Source organism: Symphodus melops (genome assembly GCF_947650265.1).
Source record: "Symphodus melops genome assembly, chromosome: 9".
NCBI lineage: Eukaryota > Metazoa > Chordata > Actinopteri > Labriformes > Labridae > Symphodus > Symphodus melops.
In genome coordinates, this window is record NC_136699.1 from 13,461,351 (window position 1) to 13,482,513 (window position 21,163).

Below are 21,163 nucleotides of genomic sequence, written 5' to 3' on the forward strand. Positions count from 1 at the left end.
TTGTTGTCAGTGAAGTGTGCATGTATGTGCCTGTGTTTGTGTGTGTGTGTGTGTGTGTGTGTGTGTGTGTGTGCTCCTGTGTAGACAGCAGAAGGTGTTGAGTGAGTGAGAGGAAGCTTTGTGACTAATGTCCCATGGTGCAGGAACCTGTCACTGCCACCTTTGTCATTCTGATGGTCAGTCCCTGTTTCCATCTTGCTCCCTTCTCACATATCCATAGCCCTCTGTATTCTGTGTGTGTGTGTGTGTGTGTGTGTGTGTGTGTGTGTGTGTGTGTGTGTGTGTGTGTGTGTGTGTGTGTGTGTGTGTGTGTGTGTGTGTGAGAGAGAATGAGAAAATGTGTTGTACAATCACAACCTTTTCTCCCAGGGCTATCACTTATCCAGTTTTGGGCACATGTAATGTTATCTGTAAATTCTCTTGTACTTTGAGTACATTAACTTGCCTATATTGAACATGCATTGCACAGTATGTTCTCTACAGTACAAACCCAGAGTCCAGAACTTAATCTGCTGTGATGTATATAAGCGCTGAATGCAAGAACGCGCACACCTTCGGATTAAACGACGAAACCTTGAATAATTCATCAAATAACTCTGCCTTGGCTAACCCTCCAACACTTCCCTGCCCCAAGTACTGCAATCCACAGATGATTGCGACACACTCTCACAGAGGAAAAATAAATTACAACACTTAACCCCGGGAAAAAAGATAAATCATCAATGTGAGCAAAGGCAGGACAGCTTAAATGAGTCTATCCACCAATTCTACTTAAGATGGGAGCAACACTCTTTGTGGAGGCTGAATGGGGCTCCAGCTCGTTATCTCTCTTGCAGGAATTGGCATTGTGGTGGTTTTGATTTGTGTACACCAACAGGTGAATTGTGTGTGCTTGTGATTCTATAAATGTGTGTGTGGACTGAGTTCCGTATTTGGATGTGAGTCGTAAGGCTTTGGGCTTCGAACATTTCATGCAATAAATAAAAAGGCAGAAGGTATGCGGTCAGGTGTGAACTTGGCTCAGAAAAAGGACACCCCTGCCTTGCAGAGTCCACATGCACCAAGGATTGTTTACATCTCGTCCTGTGTAATGGAAACACAATTGACCAAAAGTTTTTTTTTTTTTTTTTTAACTTCTTCCAAGCAGGCAGCAGGTTGGGAACATTGTTGTCTGAGAGAAGAAAAATCTGAAGCCAATATGTAACTATAAAAGGAGGCTGATAAAACCAAATATATTTTATCGTAGACGTTTATTAATATAGCATTAGTTTCTCTGTTAGCAGGAAAATTATAATCTCATTCAAATAAATGACTGTAATCCATGAATAAAGGAACATTTTGAGCCATTAACTAAACTGAAGACAAACTGAAACAGTGCCTAAAATTTCTTGGTTCGGATTTGCCACTGGCACTTCTTTTTAGAGTTCACACTCAAAATGACACCAGAGGAACAACTCTTTAATACTTAATTAGAGTTCAGCTGGAGTGTAAGAGCTGAAGGTTAGCTGCTCTAGGCATTTGCTTTGCTAACATTCAGTCCCCGCAAGACGTGTTTGCTACCCCAAGACTTTCATAGAATACAGATTCTTTTGTTTTTGTTGTCCCTGTGCTGTGTGAGAGGAATTTGTCTTCATTTGTAAGACCCTCACGCTTTATGTATTTGATTTTGAAACCTCACTTATTCCAAACCTGTCCATACCTTAGCTTAAATCTTCCAACCGACTCTTAGGTTTCACATCCTTGAAGGGTGTGCCGCTATTTTGTCCTGCTGATTTTAGTTGAGAATGGAATTGAATATTTCATGGATTTCACCTGGGTTTTTGAATTTAAATATGCTGCTGAAGTACATGAGTGGAAGGCTGGAGGTCCAATAATGGCTTTATGAATATATGTATTCCCCGCTAACTGCTGCAACAGCTCAGAGTAAAGGAAAATCGTCTATTACACTTTAATGAGTATAAATGAGCTGAATAATTTTTCTTTTTGCTCATGACTTTATGGTTACACAATTACCTTCCTGTGACTTCCTCCTTTAAACTTTCACATTTAGTCACATTATTTTTCTCTCTCTCTTGCTGTAAAAGGTTAAAGAAACTAACTCATTTCAAACTTTTTTAAAGCTTAAACCAAAATGAAATGTTTTAAAGTTGCACTACCATTCCTCTGTTTTCTTTCCTCAGTGCGGACGAGCGCTTTGACGCCACCTTCCACACCAATGTACTGGTGAATGCATCAGGTTACTGCCAGTACATCCCTCCTGGTATCCTGAAGAGCACCTGCTACATCGATGTCCGTTGGTTCCCGTTCGACGTGCAAAAGTGTGACTTGAAGTTTGGCTCATGGACGCACAACGGCTGGCTGCTGGACCTCCAGATGTTGGATGTGGACATATCTACTTACATATCCAATGGGGAGTGGGACCTTGTGGGTAAGAGAAGCACATTGTTTTTCTTCAGAATATATGGTTTTACATAAAAGTCTCCTCAGACTTGTACACTTAAATGCTTTGAGAAAATGAAAGCAAAGAGGAAGTTATTCTCTACAGGCCAATAAGTATATGGCACAATCAATTGCTGCTGTACTATATTTGGTCATCCCTCAACATGATTTCAACCTCAGTCTCCTTTATTTGGTATTTCAAATTTTCAATATTTGAAAAAGCTCAATATTCAGACATAACTGACTTATAGAATACGTCAAAGTCTGTAAAGGAACATCGCTCACTGTAAGGGGATCGGGCTTTGCCACCATACTCTGTACAAAATGGACTTGAATTCAAGTTTTATAAATGATTTCATGATGGGATGTCTTTTGGCTGGTTGTAGCGGGAGCTCCCCAGTGGGAGTTTCCCAGCAGCTAAAATTGATACCTGTTAGTCTTGGTAGACTGTGCTACATTTTATAAAGAAAGAAATCTACCAGACCCAAACTTTGCGATTTATAGCATGTTTGCCTTTAGCAAGAAATTAGTGTCAGACGGCACCATATGGCATATAATATAAATTTTTGACTAACTGGCGGTTGTGTAGCTAGACCATATGTTAGAGGAGCAAATCCCAGCCCTCCAGTTACAGTGTAAACAGAGAATGTTTGGTTTAAAAAATCCAAAATACTAAAAATAAAAAAGGTAGTCAAAGACAAAGCCTCATTTAAATTAAAGAGTCATCCGAGGTGTGTTTGGAGAGACTTGTACTGAGGAAAGAAAACATACAGCAACACGGAAAAGAAAATCAAACATCAGATCTAGATTCAACTCTGATAACTAAGTAGACTGATAATTATACTGTAACTGTCTCCCAGTTATTTAAATCTCCAACTTGCATCTCTATGATGGTCCACAAAGCTCTACCTGATCTATATGCCTATGTTCTCTTCTCTCAGGTGTGCCAGCCAAGCGCAATGAGCTGTATTACGATTGCTGTAAGGAGCCCTACCCAGACGTGACGTTCACGGTCACAATGCGCCGCAGGACACTTTATTATGGCCTCAATTTGCTCATCCCTTGTGTGCTGATCTCCGGCTTGGCCCTGCTGGTCTTTTTGTTGCCTGCTGACTCTGGAGAAAAGATTTCTTTAGGTGAGGGAGCCTTAAACGCAAACACATAGACTCCTTGCATGAAATTAATTTGAAACCATTGAAAACTGTTTTCATATTTTTTGCCATTGGTAAGTTAAAAAAAAGTTCAAATTATATGGTTTTTTAAAAGGATAAAATATAGTATTTAATTAGGACAGTACATAGTAATCAACTTATTATCAATACACATCTATATAAGTATGCTAGAATTAGCACACTAGCAAAGTTTTGTCTGTAGACCCGAGTTGCTCAAAAACACACTAGACATATATTACAAATGAAAGACACATTACAATACAGGTTACAAGACAGCACAGGTGCTTTGCCTCTCCCCATCTCACGTGAAGGTTTGCAAGCCAATCTATATACGGACAGTCGGACACATAAACACATTAAAGCATGCCTTCATATTTGTTTGCCTTCACTTTTGTCTACAAACATGTCCTAATCAATCATATAACAAGCCATAAATACTGAAAATCACCTTGAAAAAAAGAGGCTCGCTACTGAATTCATTTTGGAATTCCATCAGCTCTGATGAATAGCCGTCTGTGGACCAGCAGTCACAAGTTACAGTAAAGACCGCTGGAGAGATTTCTGGAGCTGTTACCTATCTTCAGACACATCAGAGAAGACTGCAGCTGATAAATAGCTGCAGTCATGAGAAGCTACATAAGTAATTACAGAAATAATTTCATAGTCCAGTGACCCTGATCACATCATTACATAAATGCTCGTGTTCTCTCTTTATCTCTGTCTCAAGGCATCACTGTGCTCCTCTCGCTAACTGTCTTCATGCTTCTGGTGGCAGAGATCATGCCTGCCACGTCTGACTCTGTCCCTCTCATTGGTGGGTATATATTTTATGTGTTTACATGCATCATATTTAAGTGTGTGAAATAATATTTGAATATCCGAGAGGAAGTTGCAGTGGCACGCTTCGGGAGAGAAGGCATCCTTGCAGATAGGATATTAGGATTAGAACCTTAGCAATACATCTCTTCTCAGATTCCTGACACTGCATACTGTTAATGCATGTGCACCTCTTGTGAAGAAGCAAAGGTTAAAAATCTCCTCAGAAAACTACAGTGACAGTAATATCGATCTGAACCAGCACCAAGGCATTAGTGACTACTCCACAGTAACAACTTAAGTGTCCCTCCGAGTCATTCTTATACTTTGAGTAAACACCAATCATATAAAACATGCATTAGTTGTTGCTTTGAAAGCAGGAGCATTGCCTGCCAGTGTCGTATATGCTGTATAGGGTCTCTTTAAAAAATAATAAATAAACTCCCATGTTGTTGTACAACAGTCCGAGGGCACCTATACATCATTCACACTTTCCCTGGTGGTGTGTGAGGTAAGTTTGGTGGCCAGAGCTAAAGCTGTCAGCAACATTAATAGGCTATGAAATGATCCTTCGCTCGGCAACAATGGAAAGAAAAGTAGCAAATAAATAATGGATGAAGAAGGGAAGAGGCCAAGAGAGAGAGGAAGAGACTAGTAACCTTTGGGCTAAAAAGAAATGTTATATTCCTAAAACGCAGGTGAAGGTGAGCAGGCACGTGTTGGCATATGGTTGTTTGTGTGTGTTACATGCTTTCAAGTCCAATCAGATCCCTGTATGTAATGTGTCGAAGTGAAATGTATCATACATATCAAATGTACATCATGTCATTCTAAGTGATGTAGCGTTCCAGCTGAAGGTGGTTACCACTACATCAATGTATGATAGCTGTCCGCACTGAGACAAGCTTGATAAATGCATCATCAGTAAAGATATAAATCTGTATTTTTGTATTTTTACGTGACCTCAGCACAAGGCCGACCCGGACATATTTAGTATTAAAATGAATCATGCACAACACAGTGGCTGAATGTTGATGAGAGTTGCATGTAATGTAGCTGCATGCATTCAACTGTAAACATGTAAAGCAAGTTTAACAGTGCTTCCAGAATCAGGCCATTATCAGCCCTTAATCTCCATATTAGCATAAAATGTTCCTTTTATTTTGGTTGGCTTTTTAAGACATAGCTTTTTATCTGTTTTAAGATCATTTGATGTGTTCAATTTAGTTCTGTTCAGTTCAAATGTATTTCAATTGAGTTCAGCTGTGGTCAATGATCTTGTCCTTGACAACGATCCCTATCATGTTTAGTTATTGTATCCATACCCTAGGCTATTCCATATAGCAGGACGTATTTGTCAGCAGATATCTCCTAACTATTTATAAAACACATCTTTTACGTGTTTGAATTCTTTCAACACTGTACAGGCTGTAGTGTATGGCTCGGTTTTCTTGCTTCTGCCGTCTCCCTCTACACATAAACATGAAATAAATACATAATTTCTTCCCGTCTCTCTAACTCCAAAAGCACCCCTGCCTTTTAGCATCTCTCTTTTTTACATCGTAACAAATAAAGCCAAAAATGTTGTTCCACATCACATGGAGTTGGACTTGACACTGCAGCATTTGTGTAGTCATATCAAGCTGTAAGCCCTTTTGTGGTTTACAGTCACAAGCAAACAAGAGAAATGAGGGCGTAAGCTTAGATATATGTTTGTGTGTGTACAAGTTTTACTCTTTTCTTGTGAGAGTAAAAAGATCTCTGCTGTGTTTCTTTTTCCTACTGGTTTGTTTACCATGATTATATTTAGTCTTTTTTTTTCACACAGATTCTATTCCCCTCTACGCATCCTTTCCCTCTGGCAATATTTTTTTTTCATTGGCTGATCAGCTTTGCTATCCTTTTAGGTTTAGGTGTGAAATCAACTTATTTTAGTTATTTCAAGCTTAATGTTTTATCTTTCACTATATGCATGTTGAATGTGATCATAAGTGAAGGTCAAGGAAGAACTGCAAAAACAAGTAATAGAATGCCTGAGAGTGTACGTCTGAAATTGTTCTGATGTTTCTTTTGTACTTTGCAGCTCAGTACTTTGCCAGCACCATGATGATTGTGGGAATGTCCGTGGTGGTGACTGTCATCGTCTTGCAGTTCCACCACCATGACCCACAGGGAGGCAAGATGCCCAAGTTGGTGAGGGACAGAAACTGATCTAATCAGATAATCAAGTTTATTGTCAGTACCATTTCGCACAAATGTGTGTCATCATGTGTTCACCACTGACCTTCTTTCTCTTTCTCAGGTTCGTGTGGTTCTGTTGAACTGGTGCGCCTGGTTTCTCCGGATGAAACAGCCTGGTGAAGAGCGCAAGCGGCCTGGCTACAAATATCGCCACCCAACCCAGCACCACTCTAGCACCAGCTCCATAGAGATGGGTGCCGTACCAAGCCTCAGTGTGCCCCTTTCACAGACTTCCTGCCCACCATGCCCCACAGGCACCTCCAATGGTTCCATGAGCCTCTATTTTAGTAACTACCACCCCATAGAGAGCCCACACTGCCCACCTTCTAGCGACTCAGGGGTTGCACTAGGAGGGCGTGCACATGGCTCGCCCAGTGATGAGGCTGAGCCACCTGGTGGGGTTGGCAGCGGTGTTGGAGGTCTGGGAATGGGAGTTGGAGTTGGAGCTGTGATGGGTGTTGGCATCCCTCCACCAGAGATCCAGCGAATCTTGGAGGAGGTTTCATACATTGCTCAGCGTTTCCGGGACCAGGATGTGGCTGAGGCCATCTGCAGCGAGTGGAAGTTTGCAGCTGCGGTGGTGGACCGGCTGTGTCTGGTGGCCTTCTCTCTCTTCTCCATCATTTGCACCTTCACCATCCTCATGTCAGCACCCAACTTCATTGAGGCTGTTTCCAAGGACTTTACATAGCTGGTTTCAGCAGCTAGAGAGGGGCGGAGGGCCATTAAATATTACAGATAGAGAAGAGATTAAGACAAAGTGGATGGGGGAGGGAAGTTAAAAAGAATGCAGTATGCCGAGGAGGTGGGCCACTCAAAGAGGTAATTGAAGCCATTGGCCAATTACTTTTATTAGTTATAAACAAGTTATGATTGGACACATTTTAATGTTATTTTTGTAAATTATTTGACCAATTTTTATTGTGATCAAAAGGAAAACAGGCATACAGGGAAGACCTCAGGCAAGGGTTTGAAATCACAGAAGAGTGTTAAATAGATTTCCTTTTTTTAAATTGTGCAAAATGTTAATGAGGAATAAAATATAGTGTTGCTGCATATTGTCTTTACCCTGACAACAGTTTGTAATAATAATAATATTCATTATAATTATAACAATTGATAGAATTTATATAGCACTTTTCAATGGACCAGAAGATGCTTTACATGGTGGACGGACCAGACAAAAAACAAAACAAAACCAAACCTAGGTAGCAAAGGGTTGGAGACCTATGGGGAGAGGTGAAGTTAATCGTGGTTTTAGGCTGTGGGGAACAGATATAGTTTAAGAAGGTATAAATGAGTATAACATGTGATTCTCCGGATGTCAGAGGGAATAGTGTTCCAGGGGGTGGGGGCTTTGACACTTAAAGCTCTGTCTCCATAGGTGCAGCGTGGTGTGTCATATGGACAGCAGGCCAGTGTCAGAAGACCGAGGGTTTTGGGACATGGCGTGTGGGTGTAGGAGGTCGGAGAGGTACTGAGGGGCTAAGGCACGGATGGTGTATTGTTGTTTTATCAGCTTTATTTGTTTTAAAAACGTGCTTTTTATACTTCAAACACCACTCTGTTCTCCAGTTCTTTTGAGTCACCCAAGCTGCTGCTGTCTTGCACTGTTAATGTGTAAATGAACATCAGTTCATACACCAGCTGTGTATCTTCTGAACCCAAGATCCGATGTCACAGACTTTTCTGAGGAACATCTATTTTCTGGTGATGTTTGCTGCCCTTTGGACGAAAACAGATTTATCAGATCTTGATCCTGCTGGCATCTCTTTTTGTCTTGGAGGCAAAGGAACAATAGACAAATCGTCTATTTAATTCTAATTTATTTAACATAGTTGTTAGCAAGGTGCATAGTGATAAATCTACTTATGTACTACTTAGTATGCTAACTAACAAATAATTTGGACAACATTTTTTAACCTTGTTTTTTTTTTACTTTTCAAACACAAAGCAAACAGCAAAGAGTTTTATGTTTTATTAGCTAATGCCAGATGATAACAACACACAAAAATAACATGACAACATGTCCCCTGATACAACTTGCACAATACTATCAGTGTGATTAATTTAATCACTAATTTAATCACACTGATCAGGAGCAAGCGGCGAATAAACATTATAGTTACAGCTTTAACGTATGGTTGATACATGTAGCAGCCATGTTGGATTCTAACTTGGGCTACTCCGAGTTCTTACAACTTTCCATCTAGTTATTACGACTTCAGGGGGCGTTAAAATTAATACATCTGACTGGGAACTCTGAATTTCCCACTTCCCAGTTCACCTGGAACGCAGCATAAGCCCCTGAATTTCAGTCTTATAATGCTACATGGGCAATGAAATTACACCTTTTCAAGTACATGTGGAATTCGACCAGGTTCAGCGACTTCTTCGCTAGCATTAACATTAGCTAGCAAGTCACTAGATGCTAAATTACCTCAAAGTAACTTAATGGTTATTAAATCTGTTGTTTTAAGTTTAAATATGCCATATGCCTCTCATTTTCATTTTCCTTTTTTCAGGAACTGATCTATTTAAAAGCAGTGAAATTATTAACCTATTGTCAGATTCTCTAAATGTTTACAACATGCAGCCTAGAAAGCAGCAGCACAACATTATGTGAACTATGAGTTCTAGATCTGATAATGACGTCAGAAGAAAACAGTTGATTCTCCACTTTTCATCAGTTTACTGAACCTGCTCTGTAGCTACAAATGTGCATACTAGTCTTTAGTTTTAAGCTGGTTAATTTACTACTGACTGTGAAATCATCTGGTTTGTGTATCATAGAAAGGCATCAGTCATAACTAATACTGTCTTACCGGTAAAGAACTCCCAAATGAGATGTTTTAACCTGAATTTGTTTGTATTTTGTTTTGTTATCACTTTTTTTTCTACAGGTAATGAAATACAACTGGATTTTTTTGACTCAAGAGTGTATGTGTGTGTGTATATATATGTGTGTGTGTGTATATACATACATATATATATATATATATATATATATATATATATATATATATATATATATATATATATATATATATATATATATGAATAGAAATGCTAAATTAGGTTAACTTGGGGTTGCTTGTATTATTTTATAGCTGAAATGCATACCATCATGTTTGAACAGTTTGTTTATTTGAAATAATGTAACATCCAGTATGTTGTATTAAATTGAACTGTGTTGAGCAGTAACAAACATGTTCATGTCCATCTATGATACGGTAAAATACTATATGTTTCATTGATGAAGCAAGTCAAATTAGAGTTATCTTCTTTAAATGGATCATAGTATTTATGACGTTTAAAATAATTAGCATTCATGTATTTCTTGGACTTCACCGTACATACTGTATATGGCCATTGAAGTTGCAGAGTGTTAAGACTGTTGAACCTTAAATACAACAGGCAATAGTAAAAATTAGAGAGGAAATCTACACTGTCCCATCTGCCACTATATCACTGGAGAGTATACTGTAGATTTAAAATTGTCCTTGTGTTCGTGAGTTTTGTCTGTGTTCGTAGTTTCTGCCAGGTGTTTAGCACAACTAAGTCTTTAGAACGTTTCGTTCCACCTTCAAGCCAACACTTTGTGTGAGCAGTCATTGGTCTTTGTATCTCTTTTTCTATTAAGTATGATTTTTTTGCACTCCATGTGAATAAAGGTTTATTTATTCTCTGTATAACAGACTCTGGTTTGATCTTTGGGATTAAAATGAGATGGGAGGGGATTTGCTTTGTTCAGTTTTAGAAGAAATCAGTGACTTTTTCCAGCCAAATATCTCAGGATCTAAATTAATTAATCAAAAAATACAATGGAAAGTGGGAATAAGTACTATATGCCTGGTAATAATAGCCGAATCCCTATAAACAGACGTTTACAAATGAATCATTGTCAGACGAAAGCCGATGGCTTACAAGATTGGGTGTTGTATTCAACGATTAGCGCATTCACAAACAGCATCAGCATCAGTGTCCTCAGCAGTAATTTGGAAGAGTAATGAGACATTAAAGTGTCTGGTTTGATTGTCACAGAGGACTCTTAATGGTCAGCTTTCACCACTGTGATGTATTCATAAAGCTATCATGTTAAATGGGACATAATCTGCTAACCTTGACATAGGGGGCAATGGCTAAAACCTTTTAGACGGGTCAGAAAGTTAAGAAATCTGGTCAGGATAGGATTAATACAAGAACAATCTTGCACATGATTTAATGGAGCTTTTTTTTCTCAAAAAGAGTTAAGAATTGTTTTGTGTGTCAAATAGAAAAGGAAAATAACAATGTGAGAAATCTGAGCTGGAATATGACCAAAAAGCAACAACAGTGCAAGACAGAGAATGTGGGACATGTTTCTCTTCTGTGGTCTAGGATACAGCTGTGCTGTCTTTTGTGTGGCCAACAAGGCTCCCACTCAACTTTGCGTTGTTTGATGTTTGGTGGATGAGCTCCAACCAGTAGGAAAACGATAACATTTCATTTAAAGGATTTGCATTTATTTCATCAAGACAAATCAGTTTTCACTGTCAGTAGAGTGAGGTATACACACAACCCTGATAATGGTTAAGAGGGATTAGTAAGGATGGTATCTTTTAAGTTGCATAATTTTCCCTTGATTAGACTTGAAACTCCTGTCAATAGAAATGCAACTTCTGTTAAGACCTATAGTATTTTCAATGTTTTTTCTGTTTTGTTTTACCGAACAGTGTTGTCAATGATTGTTTTGTTTGGTGGGTGAAAATAATAAACATAATCAGTCCTTCCTGTTTTATCATCACTACTGTTTGTCTCTATCCTTCTCCTTCTCTCTCTGTCCCACTTTCTAAGCCCGACATAGTTTCATTGCTGTTCAACATGAGTCCTGTTCTGCTCAAGGTTTGTGCCTGTTGTTAAATACATTTTTTTTCTTTGAACTGTAACTTTGGTAAATGTTGCTCCTCTGGCAAAGACCACAACAAAGCCAAAGACATTTTAGATATTTAACGATAGATCAAATGATGAGACGAATATATGCTAAGGTAATGATTAGGATGGAGGAGTATGCTGTCGGTGGGCTGGTCTGGAAGGATGAACTGACTGCAGGGCAGAGAGAGACTCAGAGAGCGGGTTCTGTCTCAAGCATAATTCTGCCCGAGCTGATCAAGGCCAATGGAGGGATGAGAAAGGAGGTTGAGTGGAAGAGAGGAAGGAACGGAAGTGTGGTTTGGACGAAGTCCTGCTCCGAAAGCTAATTTAATAACTCAATTTAGTGCTCATGATGGATTGATGTTTGGTCTTTATAAACAATGCAACAATGAGTGAGGTCTTGCTATTTTGTAAAGTAGGATTAAAAAAAACGTGAATTGGTGTTACAAATAAAGATTGATTGATTGATTGATTGAGAAGGAATGGTTAAATAAATAATTTAGATTAACTATGTACACTTTTAATGGTCTGTTGAAGTGTAAAGAAGCAGTGAGGTACTCCCCCCTCTCACTGGTTGCAACTGTCAACCCATAAAGAATATTAAGTGAGGATAATCAGAGATTGCCAGCTATAAAGCTAGATTATAGGTTAAGGATAGGTAAGAGAGTTTGTGATGAAGGGTCGTCTCTGGCAGTCCATATGTTCACAACTGCGTGTGTGTGCATGCGTGTATGTGTGTAGCTCTTGAGGAAACAGAAGGTTAATCTATTTCTCTCAGTTCTTCTGCATGCACTTTATGATTCCTCTGCTTATCTTTGCTGCTTTAGGTTTTGGTGTGTGTGTGTGTGTGTGTGTGTGTGTGTGTGTGTGTGTGTGTGTGTGCGTGTGTGCGTGTGTGTGTGTGCGTGTGTGTGTGTGCGTGTGTGTGTGTGTGTGTGCGTGTGTGTGTGTGTGCGTGTGTGTCTGTGTAGAGAAACAAACTTTGTCAAAAAATTGAAGATGATACAAATAGATCGTGCAAGACTGTGGTTGTAAAGATAAAGACTTTTCACCAATATGTACAATTTTTGGTTACATTTCTTTCTTTATCAGGATATTAATGCACACAAGTATGCGCATTCACTTTTTGTTAGTTGATAGTGCAGTTATGTTGTCAAATATCTTTGAAGTATGTAAAACCTAAACTGCATAAAACTTTCTCACATAACATTTTACACTTGGGATGACTACCAAAGATGAGAGCCATGATTAAGAAAATGTGCCATTCAGGTTTGTTTTTGCACTTTATATGCCTAAGGGTTACAGAGTGTTAGATTTTGTTAAAGCATGATACAATCTTCTGTATATCAGTACAAGCACCGACACACTTTACATCGATTACATCTATGATGATTTTTTTAAAAAGCAGAAGATAAAAAACGGAGAGCGGAAAAAGAGACAAAAACACAGTGAGCGATGATATGAAAACCTGTGTGTGTGTGTGTTTGCATGTGTGTATGTGCATGTGTGAGCTCAGCTGCCACTGCATCTGTGTCACCTATTTGTTTGTCAGCCCTCTGTGGATTCCTGTTTGCCGCAATATGAAAGAGAAGCATCTGGATAAAGAGTACATACATGATATATACTGAACCTTCTAACTTTAACGCATTCACACGTTACACTTACCCCCTACACAACAAATCTAAAGAGAAATAAAATGCTTTGAGAAGTATCGCGTTAGTACAACATTAGTGTGCCCTCAACAGTGGACTACAGTTGTTTATTGATTAATTTTAATACCAATTTTCCACCTCAGCCTTTTCTGAGAGCTGCAGTTGTAAAGAAGTAGTATTAATGCTTATGTAGAACTGTAGCAAACCTGAACTCAATGTGTTTGTCACAAGGGAGGAGGCAGATGTTGTACATCAAGTTTTACCTTCCAATTACACAGTCACTCATCACATTACACACAGTTTAATTACAAATCTGCTCACTCCTTTATTCCTGACGGACATATGTGTGAATTTCATCAGGTTGCAGAGGCACAGCAGTGCCGAGAAAGAAGAAGCACTCGAAAGACAAATACAGTTGAAATTGATATACAGGGGAAAAAAAGAGAAAACATCACATCAATAAGTTACATTTTACTTTATTTTACGCTGATAGTTTTTAATATGGGTTGACACACTAAAAATATTCAAGAACAAAATTGTCAACATCAAAATAAGAATCTAGTCTTTTGATTTTAAACAAAACAGTCAAGTATATACAGTATGTACATATATACTGCTTTAAAATCCATTCTCGACTGGTTGTGTGCATGATATGCATGGACTATTCTTTGTGAGTTCAGGACCCTCAAAGATCCTGAAGGTTTGAGACAGAATTACACCATTTAGAATTCAGAGAGATCCTGAAGAAATGTGTTCCCAGGACCTGCATCTGTTTGTCTTTAATGGTTTTATGCTTACATCAATTGACGTGTTTTACTCGTCCCACACTATTCCTTGCCATCTTGTTATGTTTTGCATTATGAAAATTAGATAAGGGTCTTGGGGAAAACAAACCATAGGAACAGATGTGTGTACCCAAATCTCATCAACACTGCCTGGTATACGTAACATACCCCCCGTGAGGTGAGACAGCTCTGCTGCCAAACGTAACTGCTAATCTTCCGTGGCTAGAAATATTCAACCAAACATTGGCAGGGATGACAACATGTGAACAAGTTTTGTTGTTTGTTGTGCTCCAATGTGGAGACTTGATGATATAGTGTTGACGAGACAAAGCGCAAGACACTGTGTGTAGATGCCTCACGTATACACGTGCACAAAGTCACTCATCCAAACACGCTTGCACGCTGATCAACAAACACGTTCACCCACACTGTGCATAGCGAGGGCCTGAGCAACACCAGATTGCACATTCAGAGAGTGTCAAACGGTCAGATTGCTGAGCTCAGCGTGTGGCTGATGTATGCCTCACAGGGAATCAAAAAGTTATGAGCCAAACGGAGACACTTTCCTTTTCTGCTGCTTTTGATGGTTAATATTGCAACCGAAGCATGGTTGTACTTCAGGTAAATTATTTCTGAAATCTAAAGCATTGAAAGGTCAAGGGCGCAAAGGGGCAAGGGATGGAAAGGGCAGGAAAGTAATGAAATCCAGGAAAAAGTTATAAAGGGTTGAAGCCAAGGTTGAATCCAATATGGAACCGACTTCTGCCTGAAGATCTGCTGCCCTAGCATTGCTTGATAAAAGAGAAATGAAGCCTCTTCCTATTGTATATTCTATTTTTGGTCAAATTGCCTGTGTTTATGGTTGGTGAAAGGGTCTGGCCTGCCAAATGCTATTCCTTTTCTCAACACACACCGAGACATGCCAAGCTCAGCCTCTACCTACTCTCTTGTTCCCTTGTTCTCTTGTTGAAATTTGTTTTGGACTCAAAGTTTGGCAGAACTTAGAGTCCAAAACAAATTTCACCAACGGGACAATAAAGCCTATTTAATTTAGCAAATGCACAGTTGCAAACTAACAAGCAAAATGTATTCAGATCTTCATAGTTGTCTAAATATTTTAAAAGCATTTCGCTTTAAAAACTAGTCAGAAACTGGGAAAGAGAACAAGCTTGTGAACACAAATAACTTACAGTCCTGTAGTACCTCTTGAATGGTAGTGCAATCACATCAGACGGCACTTCCTATAATGTCCAACAGCAAGTCTGTGGAGCAACATAACCAACAAGATTTATTTGATGTGTACCAATGAATAAAATGTAAAAATATTCAATGTCTTTTCTCTTGGTTGAAAAATACAATGACTTTTTTTGAAATCATTGATCAATGAGTTTGATTGTCAAAAACTGAAGTCTCCACTCCGACTCAAATCAAAGTAGAATCTGAGTCCCTCAAAGCTGAGCGTACGGTTGTAAGTTTCTTTACCATGTGCAGATGTAATGTGGTTAGCCTTTTTTTCATTCTATTAGCATGTAGCATGCCTTAACCTTTTTGTGCTAAATTACGGGGTTAACGAGTGTCGTCCCTCTGACTGTTGGGCTGTATTACATATTTTAACCTAAATGCAACTCAAACTGCACAGAAGTAATACTTTTTATCCTTATTAAATTTAAGCCTCACTCATAAATTACATGTTAAATCAATTGCTAGACTAGCTAGTGCTACTGAGATCTGTTTGTAATAAATATCCTCTGCAATATCAATGAGTTATTAAAAAATTAAACAAGATCTCAATAACACCTAACGTCTAATTTGTAGTTTCAAATGCGTGTTGATGAAGTAGGTCTTCCATATTGTGTGTCCTCTGAAAACTGCTTTTCAAATGATCCTCCAATGATGATCCATTCAGGAGTTGATGGCTTTGGGTATTTTAATAAAGAAAAAAGTAAGCAGTGATGTATTTTCAGAAACAAAAAACTCAAAGCCTAATGACCCCACCATTGGTCGCGCTCCAAGTTCAACAGGAAACACCAACTTTTTCAAAAATACTGTCCGGTAATTTAAAAAATCCTTATACTGTTTATGGCCTTTATCCTGTTGATTCAAGGTGAGTATCCCACAATGCATTGCTAACTACAGTATTTAACTGTTTTCGATGAAAATAGTATTTCAGTGTTTAAAATTGGCTATAAATTGACAGCAATTGCTAACAGTGTGATGTAATTCATTTATTGTTTTCTGTCTTTTCTGTTTCAGTGTTTCATTACGACATTTTTTAATCAATTCTGTAGTGACACTTTCATTACTGTAATAAGCTGTGATTCATTTCAGTGGGAGGGTATAAGGGACAGCCTGAATGCTAATGTGCCGCATCGCCAAATTAGAGAGCAAGCAGCAAGTACGGCTGGACAGGGTGTCCTGCCATCCATCAGTCTCGTCTTCTCTCAATTTCCTCATTGTATTCCTGGAGCAAAGAGCTTTTCCTTCTCTGTGGGCCAGAGGTCTGGATAACTGTGGCTCCGGCTGCAGGCTGGAACCAAAACATGGGTATTATATGAGAGACGTGTAAATCCCCCTGAAGAGAGATGTCAGCAATAAATGAGTTAAATGATATTCATAATCATGGCAGACAAAAACAAATGTGCACATCATTTGCAAATATGTTTAATTGAATCTGCCAAGTGATGATCTCGCCAAGTTTCAAGGACAAACACAGAAGAGGACAATCTACGAGAACAAGCATAACCCTGTCACCTAAACACTGTGAAAACAGACAACCCAGCAGAGTAAAGACCCTAAACTTTTAGCAGGGTACAATGCCAAAACCAATCAGGTCAGTGAGATTAAACAGTCTTCCATCTAATAGCCAAGCCATTAGTTCCAGTGTGCTCAGGGGCTCAGCGGTTAGACAGCAGGTCATACTTTTCATAGCTCCTTGAGAGGAAAGAAACAGCTCTATTTTTTGGGAAATAAAATGTTCTTTAAGAAGAAAGACACAACAGGGAATGAGATTAACCTCCCCACAGGCATCACAAATCCAGAAAGCAAACATGCCTGTGTATAAATATCACGCACATTTCAACTGCAAGTAAGCAAGGATACACAAACAAACAAAAACAGTACAAGCATGAATCTCTCTCTTACAGCAGCAAATATGTGATGATGCACAACCCATAATCCTCAGGCATAAAGTAATCTGAGTGAGTGTGCATTTGGATTATCAGTCTGGAGCTAATGTGAAACACTTTTCAAACTGGTTGATTGAGGGGTCATGAAAGAGCTGCAGTTATGTGGAGATGTAATGTATAAGTTCCTGCCTCTGTGTTCGCAGGATGATTAGACAAAACTAACGGAGGCACACCACTATTTAAACAGCTGCTAGAAAGTATCAGTGGCAGCACTTTAAATTCTAGTTCTTAGTTTCTCTTTTTTGTTGGCAGGTATCAGGAAGGAAACGTCTTCCTATTCCCAATTGGCTGCTATTTAGGGATTCCATGACTTCTCCCACACATTTCTACATGTGTCACTGTGACTTTTATCATGTGACAGCTGCTACCACAGATCTACTGGCACCTTGAACATACAGGATTGAAAAATGTATTTTTCTGTTGTACCAAAAAAAAAAAGAGACTATGAGGAATGTGTCATTTGCGTCTATCTTTGGGCCCTGTTTTGTTCTCTTTGCTTAATTTAGGAAGGTAGTGTCTTTTCTTACAAAAGTCTCATTGAGCTAAAAACCCCCAATAGTAGCTTTTTACATAACATTTGGAACAAATATCCAAGCAACTCTCAAAGTGAGTTTGACATCTCTTTAACTCCAAAAAATGTGTTCTATCGCTTTCCTTAAATAAATTCAGCACATTAAATATCAACAAGCCTTCAGATAATGCATATCCACCATGTAATTTTTTCAGTGACATTTCTTGCATTTGATTTGCTCATGCACTCATCCAAAACACAAACAAAAAACAATAAATGCATTCAGCAATGTGGATACTATGATGGCAATAGTTTCAAGGACCAAGATGCCTCATACAGAAGTTCTTTATGAATCTGGATGTCGGAGAATTCAGAAAAACAGCACTAGCATACAGTACTTTAAGTACTTTGAAGATACATGATCTTTAAGGTTTTACTTTAAATGGCTTTAAATACAAATAAACTTTGAATGACTAAAGACCACACAGTTACAGTCTGAGGTGATGTTGAACAATGTCTGTATTGCTTTGCTCTCCTTTGACTTGGTGACAAGTCAGCACTATACATTCGAAACAGGAGATTGGAAGTTGATCTATGAAGAGACGAGTTAAAGAAACAGATGAGTCTAATCAGATTTCAGGCCTGAAAGTCAGGGTATACTGTACACATACAGTAAAAGCCAATACAGGACATATCCTTAATAGATGTAATAAAACGATGAAAGAACAAGACAACAACCTCTCCTATAAGCTCTTTCAAGCAAAACTTAGTAATTATACGGCAACAAATTCTGAACTACAGAGAATGGGTTTTTCTTTTTGATGCAATGCACACGTTCAGATGTATGAATGTTGTAAAATACATATGCAGACAGAAGACCAAACACAAAACTCATTACCATTGATTTTGCATTTCTGGGCATTGTTCCACCACAATAATAAACTGCAAATGCTCAGTCCTCGTCACAGACAAGGACTCCACATCCATGCATATTTATAAAAACTGTGTAATTACTGGCGCAGCCTATTTTTAAAGATGTGTCACAGTTTTTACAACTTGTTGTGTCTACATGTGTCACAGCTGTGTGGTTGACTGTATGTTTATTCTCTATTATATAGGGTCTGTAGGGTTCAAACTGGCAGAGAAGGACAAAATAGTCCCTGTTCTACATGTGAAACAGAGTCAAACCGAATAAATGCAAATGTCCTCAGCTGCAAACGCCATCCAACTACAGACACACACAATTTGTTGCAGAGCAATTAATGACTGTGTACACACATTAAGTCAACACTATTTACACATTTGCATACTGTATACTCATGCACATTATGTCTGACCTCAGCCTTGTGTCTGACCATGTGCTCATGTCCCATGTATGCTTGCTTGGTTAAATTCAGCTCTTATGACTCTTTACATTCTCCACACTGAGTCACAAAGTGTAAGAGCATCCTGCTGTCTAAATAGATCATCTCAGGAAAAGAAAAAAACATCCTAAAATAGAATTTGTGATATAACCAGTTTGTTACAGTCACCAGATTGAATGATTTCCTGTTTTTGTTATTCAAGATTAATGTGCATCACTCGTGCATGTTGCAAATTATATGTAACTCAGTGAATTCATTCCCCAGGATAGATTTTCAACAAATCATATGATGCTGAGCTCAAAGTTGATTTAAATGAAGGTTTAATATTTCCTACAATAACTGCAGGCAGCTGGTTATTTGAATTGAGCCTACAGTACTGTGGTTATTGCAAAGCTTGTTTTCTGATGTGATTGTTGAATCCAGGGTGATTGCAACTTGAAAAATAATAACTATTATTTGCCTTATAAGTGAGAGATGTTTAATCGGCTATTAATGTTCTAACAGCTGCAGCTCTTTTAGAGATAGGGGTACAATAACAAGAAATGCCATCATCTGTGTTTGAGTAGATGTTTCCCAAAAGAACAACATACCTCCCTAAATACCACCAAAGTTCAAAACTGAGCACCCATCATCACATGTATCAGATGAAGAAATTATGAAAAAACAACAACAGTTTAATTTTTTATTCAATGTCTTTTTTGAATGAATCTGTTTCTGAGCTATATTTCCTCAGATGCTAAAGGATATTAGCATTTTGTTCATATAAAAAGGCTCAATACCATGCAGCCCCTACTGTTTCTAATGTAGTAACACATTTCTATGATCTCCTGCTTCAGTTTTGCAGCTAAACAAGGAATTAAAACTGTTGAGTTGTTGATTTATATCTTGATTCCTGGTATCTCTCACTGCATAATTAGTTTCCTCACTCTAGCTTCTACAAGTTACATGCACTTCTGAAAAATTTATGTGGGGTTGATCATTTTCTTAAAATATTGTCTGAAAAAGAAAACTGTGCACGAAGAGTTTTGTCACCACCAAGTAAAGGAAATAATAACTACGCACATGAAGAGAAGTGGACAAGAGTTTCTGAAATATAAAGAGCTCTATTGTTTTGTAACTGCAGTGTGAAAACTACAATAACGTTAACGTTAAAATTCGTTAACAAATTTGGAAAAAAACAAGAATACATCTCCTTTTCTGTCATCATGGTTCTAAGAAAGTGTGTTAAGGGTTTCATTCATTCTAGTTAAGGAAAAGTGTCATGGTGACATGAAATATATCTATTCTATGGTACGGGTAAAATATGTGTTCTTATTTTTTTTATTGTCCCAAAGAAGAAAGTTTGAAGTTTTTTAGTTCCCATTTCTTATTGTGTCTCTCGTGGCTGCACAGTGGTACAGCAATTTCTGTGCAGAGTTTGCATGCTCTCTCTGCGCATGTACTCCAGCATCTCGCTGGGATCGGCTCCAGCATGACCCCTAACAGGAAAAGCAGTATAGATAATGGATGGATGGATTGCTTCTCCCTTGTTCAGAATTCTCCTTTTTTATTCAGCTCATATATATTACGCTCTTTCATGTTGCAAGTGCAAAACTTAGAGCAAAAAGGGACCATGTGGAAAAATGTAATGTGACATGTATGTTTTGTGACTTGTTTTATCAGGAGAATAAAGGAGAATAAAAAGACTCTTTCAGTTTGCAATAGGAATAAAACCATATTGATTTTTCCCTTCAATGCAACAATAGGCTACTAAAAGAAATGGTTGAGAGTCTCCACCTGAAAGCTGTTAACCTTGTTTTCATGTTTCATGATCAATCACCACAAACAGAAGATTTCTGAAATTGCCCCCTCCCCAGTAAGATGACAACACATGAGTGACCACAGCCTACAGCAGCCTTGTCTTGAGCCTGTTGTCTCCTTTTAATACTAATAGGGGACAGGGGGTCAGGAAGGTTGTTGCTTAATGAGGACCTGTAATAGTACACAAGCTGATTGCAGGACATATGACACCTTATCAGGGCCATGAGGACATGAAAGGACAGGACAAGCCTGGGAGGAAATGACCTTGAGAAACATCATTGGAT

General features: G+C 38.5%; 1 protein-coding gene across 1 annotated transcript in view; it reads left to right on the plus strand.

Annotated features, from left to right (window-relative positions):
• chrna8 (cholinergic receptor, nicotinic, alpha 8) overlaps window positions 1-8,467 on the plus strand; it is a 30,317-nt gene extending 21,850 nt beyond the window's left edge. The window contains exons 5-9 of the mRNA XM_079351707.1: window positions 2,181-2,428; window positions 3,381-3,575; window positions 4,339-4,425; window positions 6,511-6,620; window positions 6,730-8,467. Of these exons, the coding sequence (XP_079207833.1) occupies window positions 2,181-2,428; window positions 3,381-3,575; window positions 4,339-4,425; window positions 6,511-6,620; window positions 6,730-7,359 (1,270 nt within the window). The 3' untranslated portion in view covers window positions 7,360-8,467. The remainder of the gene's footprint in view (window positions 1-2,180; window positions 2,429-3,380; window positions 3,576-4,338; window positions 4,426-6,510; window positions 6,621-6,729) is intronic.
• Window positions 8,468-21,163: the final 12,696 nt, after the last annotated feature.